This window comes from Silurus aristotelis (assembly GCF_946808225.1).
Source record: "Silurus aristotelis genome assembly, chromosome: 8".
Lineage (NCBI taxonomy): Eukaryota > Metazoa > Chordata > Actinopteri > Siluriformes > Siluridae > Silurus > Silurus aristotelis.
The window spans coordinates 17,709,982-17,716,222 of record NC_139581.1 but is presented as its reverse complement, the minus strand read 5'-3'; the positions used below and the strand labels follow the sequence as shown (position 1 = coordinate 17,716,222).

At 43.6% G+C, this 6,241-nt stretch overlaps 1 protein-coding gene across 1 annotated transcript; it reads left to right on the top strand.

Moving 5' to 3' along the window:
* Nucleotides 1–1,716: 1,716 nt before the first annotated feature.
* On the top strand, nucleotides 1,717–5,881 carry dlc (deltaC). Its single transcript, XM_083549503.1, has 9 exons — nucleotides 1,717–2,009; nucleotides 2,145–2,384; nucleotides 2,538–2,598; nucleotides 2,708–2,965; nucleotides 3,387–3,748; nucleotides 3,835–4,051; nucleotides 4,525–5,227; nucleotides 5,322–5,436; nucleotides 5,550–5,881. Exons 1-9 carry the CDS (start codon nucleotides 1,950–1,952, stop codon nucleotides 5,553–5,555), a joined length of 2,022 nt encoding a protein of 673 aa, XP_083405629.1. The 5' UTR covers nucleotides 1,717–1,949; the 3' UTR covers nucleotides 5,556–5,881.
* Nucleotides 5,882–6,241: the final 360 nt, after the last annotated feature.

Below are 6,241 nucleotides of genomic sequence, written 5' to 3'. Positions count from 1 at the left end.
CCGCTAGAGAGGAGCAACAGTTTGGGAAGCTGCTCGTTCTTTTGTTTCCCTGTTCCTTCTCAGTCACAGATTTCCATTTCTGGATTTTCCTCCGCATGCCAAAATGCATCACTGTATCCAAATGTAAAAAATAAGCACGTGCATACACCTCATTCTTCAAGTCTATATGCTATATCTAATAGAACCTTCATATTCAACCCATTTAGCTTCACCTTTGTTTATTACTGTATTATAATTGTTTTCCTAGTTTTTATATTTGTATAGCACGAGCACACGATGACAAATTCCTTGTACATAAAACCCATAATACTTAGTAATAAAGGTGATTCTGATTGTATATTGGGGGCAAACATTTTTCTTTTGGATGTTTGCAACACGTGTCCGTTTACCTGGCGTGTGCGCACTATAATCGAGAGCAACGGACGGTGAGCGGGGCATATGGCTGGCACACTCATTTACACACACACACACACACACACACACACACACACACACACACACACACACACACACACACACACACACACACACACACACACACACACACACACACACCACTCACAGCACAAGACAGTCAGAAGGAGCGCGAGACTCATTCCAACTTGCTCAGATGCTGGTTATTTCTGCAAATGATGGCTCTTGAAGAAAGCTCTTTAGGTCAACCTCAGGCGGTGAGAAGTGGCTTCATGAATCCCACTAGAGCTTATTTTCACATCACGCATTATTGGCTCTCTGGGACTAATTGAGTCGAAGGTGTTCATTACGGGTGAATTTGTGACGCCGTGGCGCGCGTGCGCTTGTGTTTGTGTGTGTGTGTGTGTGTGTGTGTGTGTGTGTGTGTGTGTGTGTGTGTGTGTGTGTGTGTTTGAGAAGGGGGGGGTCTCTGTCTCACCAGGTGCTGCTTTTTAGCATACAGCTGTGGTCAGTACAGTTTTCCCCTACACACACACACACACACACACACACACACACACACACACACACACACACACACACACTCAGGCGCGCGCGCATGCCCACAACACACAATTCACAAAAGCAATTATGTGTAATTTTCAGCCCCCTGAAGCCCACGCGTGAAGCCCGAAGAACAAAAGAAGCCCCCGGATCTGAAGGGCGCAATAAGCGCAATGAGCGGCGCGCTGCTTTAACGACTCACACGCGTCTGAACAATGACACACGTAGAGCTGAATGAAAAAAAACAGGCCGAGTGTGAAAAGCGTTTGCAGATCTCCCTAAGGAAAAAAAAAAGAACTGACAAGAGGCCAACATGCATATGAAAAAACCCGGCACGCGGCAGAAAGGGGGAAATACTGAGGGGGGGGGGGGGAGTCACACAATATTCACTTCCAACTCCTGGCTAAATGCACGTTCTAATAAATAACAACAACAAATAAACGGAAAGCAATTGGAAAGCATTTCTAATTGTTTCTCTTATTTCTCTGAGAAAAACACCAGTAATCAACTATTAATCCTTAATATGGAATCTCACTTATTAAAAAAGGCGATATGAGGTCACGTGGAGTAGCATTTTGTTTAATTGATCTAATCAAAACTACTATTACTACTACTACTATTATTATTATTATTATTATTATTATTATTATTATTATTATTAATTATTGACTCGCCTGACCACAACAAGTACTTCAAAGAACAGGGTTAATTTGCATAAGCCCCGCCTCCTGTGTCGGCTTTAAAAGCTGGGGCTTAGCCAGTCGAAGCTGAAAACACACAGGTCCAAAGAGCAAGAAACGTGAAGCTCATGTTAGTTTAGTAAATGCACGCTCCAGGTGCAGATCTTTTTTTATAGTTATAGGAGGTGCTTTCTAAACTGATCACTGCTTTTCAATTATTTCTCAATTAAGCTTTTTTTTTTCCCTTTGGGACTCAGACGTCAGGAACTTGTATCGGATACCTGCTGCTCCTGTCTGCTCTTTTGGCAGACTATGAGGAAAATGGCAAAATTTTTACCTACCTGCATCTTTATTTTGATCGCGTCCCAGCTGGTGAGTAATCATTGATTTGGCTGGTTTGGAGATCAAAGTGCGCGTTTTGACGCACGAGCGCGTTTTAATGTTGCTCTCTTGTGCGTTTGACGCGCGAGCGCGTTTGCTTATCCCGATGCGCCCTGTTTCCCTAAGGTCGACTCATCCGGTGTGTTCGAGTTGAAAGTGCACTCGTTCACCAATCCCGGCGGTGAGTGCAAGGACTCGCCGAAGTGCCAGATCTTCTTCCGCGTGTGTCTCTCACACTCGCAGGACGTGATCCTGGCTAAGCCTCCGTGTTCATACGGCAACGGACACACGGACATCTTCAGCGCCGATCCAAGCTCCATTGCCAAGAGCGCGCCCATTAAAGTGCATTTTAATTTCAAATGGCCGGTGAGTTTCTTAACTTTACACAACTACAACTTGCCTGTGCGTCATCTTTTTTTTCCTTTATGCATTATGCATGGATTTTAATAATAAATAATTATTGTTTGTTTTTTTTTGCATGCAATGTGTTTATGAACTTCTCGTGTTCTTTTCTCGTAGGGAACATTTTCGTTGATCATTGAAGCGTGGAATGCAGAATCCCTGTCCAACCAGTCCACAGGTAAAAACCCGATGTACTCTACTTTGGTCTTCACTCGTGCATTAAAACATCACTTTCGGCTGAACGGAAAAAAAAAAATAACCACTCGCTTGGTCTGTTGCGTTTTTAGAAAACCAAGAAAACCGGATTAGATTTCTGGCAACTAAGAGCAGCCTAACAGTGGGCGAGAACTCGAAGCAGGACGAGCTCCTGGGGGATCAGAGTGAACTGCACTGTTCGTACCATGTCATGTGCGATGAGTTTTACTACGGCGAGAGCTGCTCAGACTTCTGCCGCCCGCGGGACGACACATTCGGCCACTTCACATGCGACTCGTCCGGGCAGAAAGCATGCTTATCGGGATGGAAAGGCGTTTACTGCGACGAGCGTAAGTATCCTGTCTTCTGCTTTTTGCGCAACGATCCTTGTTTACCAAAAAGAAGGTGGATCTCTGCTCCAGATTCTCCCTATCTGTTTAGAATACACACATAACTGAAATATCTTTTCAAACAAAAATTATCAAAGTAAAGATCTGAAAGCTTTGGAGGAATATAGTTAATGTTATAGTTAATACTAAGGATTATTGTTTAAGGTGGCAATATGATCTGCATTGGGTAAAAAATACAGCATGTGTTTCTTTTGTTTGAGGCCCAGCGGCATAGTTAAGTTTTTAACAAATACTTGACGTGTCCACCAGTAGGTAAAAGAAGGAGAGTGTGTGTGTGTGTGTGTGTGTGTGTGTGTGTGTGTGTGTGTGTGTGTTATCCTCATTAAAATGTTCTTCTTTTCTCTGTCTCTCTTTCTAACAGCCATCTGCTCGCCTGGCTGCAGTGACAAGCACGGTTATTGTGAGACCCCTGGTGAGTGCAAGTGTCGCCTCGGGTGGCAGGGCCCCCTCTGCGACGAGTGCCAGAGGCACCCTGGCTGCTTGCATGGGACTTGCAGCCAGCCGTTTCAGTGCAACTGCAAGGAAGGCTGGGGCGGCCTATTCTGCAATCAAGACCTTAACTTCTGCACCAATCATAAACCATGCAAGAATGATGCCACATGCACGAACACGGGCCAAGGGAGCTACACTTGCACCTGCAAGCCTGGCTTCAGTGGCACGAACTGCGAGACCGAAACCAACGAGTGCAGCAGCAATCCATGCAAGAACGGTGGCAGCTGTAATGTAAGTACATGTATTTATGCCGAGAACTGTATCATATCTTCATTGTGATTTTATTGGATCATTAATTTTTTCATTCCCGCTATTAGGATCTGGTGAACGACTACTCGTGCACATGCCCCCAAGGCTTCTATGGAAAGAATTGTGAGGAGAGCGCTATGACGTGTGCAGACAAACCATGCTTCAACGGTGGGACCTGTGTGGAATCAACAACTGGAAGTTATTCCTGCCGATGCCCTGCCGGTTACATGGGTTCCAACTGTGAGAAGAAAATTGACCGCTGCAGCAGTGACCCCTGTGCCAATGGTAAGCATAGTAGCTTTTAACAAAACACAAAAACAAAACCGCGTTTCTATGAACCTCTTATCGGTAAAATAATTCAAGCAATTATGCTGCTCTGGCATTTCTTAGTTGTCAACATATTCTGCCTGAGTGGCAGCACACTATGTGTGTAGCTTAAGATGCATCCATTTTAGCATGACTGCCAGCCTAATCAAGATTGCTGCTTGAACAGGATAGGAGAGACGCCAGTTTGTCTCACATGCTGATATAGTGCGGAAAATAGACCTGTTATGCTGAAGCAGCGCAAGATATTTATTGCGAAAAAATGTAAGACATATTCCCATGTGTCCTACTAAAAATGTTTGAGTCTGCTTTAAATATTCCCTGGAAATAGTCCATACAATCTGTCTACAATTATTGCTTCATTTTAAGTCTAAGATTGGATTTACAGAAAATAGAGGTGTGTGTCAGTGTTAACCCCCTTTCTTTTATTAAAGGAGGCCAATGTCTAGACCTGGGTCACAGCCTATCGTGCCGATGCCGCCCTGGCTTCAAAGGACTGCGTTGTGAGACCAACATTGATGAGTGCGCCCGGAATCCATGTCGTAACGCAGGCACCTGTGTAGATGGCATTAACGACTACACATGCAAGTGCACATTGGGCTTCACAGGCAAGGATTGCAGCGTGCGTGCTGATGCTTGCAGCCTCCTGCCCTGCAAAAATGGTGGCACATGCTTCACTCACTTTACTGGGCCTGTGTGCCAGTGCCCTCCAGGATTCATGGGCACTTACTGCCAGATGAGCCAGATACCCACCAAGCCTCCAGCTGTAGCAAGTTTCCCAGAAGGCCCAGCCATCTCCTTTACTCTGTGCCTCCTCACGCTGGCGCTGGTGCTGTTTGCTGCCATCATCCTCCTCAGGCAGATGAGACGGGGCAACCAATCTATGTTCTCCTCTGTGCGCAACAACCTGGAGACCATCAACAATCGCAACTCTGTGATCTCTAATGTTCAACCCAGCTACAAAGAAAAAGAAGCTTTCCTCATCCCTGGTGGTCCATTCAAGGTATCCAACAAGGATGCGGCGCTCAACTCCGGCATCATGGATACACTTTGTAATGACAAAGCCAACAACAAGCAAAATATGTTTGACTACAATCTGGCCAAAGATGAAAAAAATACAAAGGACAAGTTAGACCTGTAAGTGTTTTCTCCTTTATTTTGGTGTTATCTCTCAGCTTGTATAACTGGGCAAATCTGAACATGGCCTAATCTTTTCCTATCTTTTTTTCAGGAAAAACTCAGAGTCTTCTATATTAGTTCCCCATTTGAGCTTTCCTAAAGAAGACTTTTATCATCCTGTATACATCATTCCTGAACAAATAGAACCACGTGTTTTTGCTACTGAGGTAAGTATTATTCCTGAAGAATATATTTTACAGCGATTTGCTTTTTCATCTTATCTGTTTTAAGAGCTTGAGTTAACTCTCTCTCTCTCTTTCTCTCTCTCTCCCTCTTTCAGGTTTAACAGTATTGTCTGGAGCATATCTGGAGGACCTCAATCATCACCAGGCTTTGCCTGAACATGTTTACATATATATATATATATATATATATATAGAATATTATATTGACATATTTAATATTTATAAATGCTGCTCATATGAAAGAACTACTTTTTGCTGTGAACAATGTTGCACAGACAAAGCAAGAGAAGCAGAAGAGCTTTTTTTGGGCGGGGGGGTTTAAATTGCATAATTTGCACTACAATTTACTTTTTTTTAATATATCCAATACAAATGAAAAAATATATACATATATCCATACTTTTTTTAACAAAAGAAAAATGAACTCTATGGAACAACGGAAATGAATCAAAGGACGCATAATCACAAAAAAGGAGGGGCCTTTTCGCTCCAGATGCCTTTCAGTGGAAAAAAAGGTGCATCTCAATCAAGAAGAGCGCACTTTATACCAAACGAGGCCTTGCATCTAGTCAATCAAAGCTAAATAAAGCCAATGTAGCTCAAAAGCCTGACCATGGAATACGACGTGGAACGTACAGAACGAGGATCTGTCTGATAGGTAATCAAATCGAACAAAGGGCAGGTGCTGCTGCAGGCATGGTGAACACTGGTCATGGGAAATGATCTAAAATAGTGTGTAAGCGGGATTTGTTAGACAACAACTTCCACAATGTCCATAATGGTAATG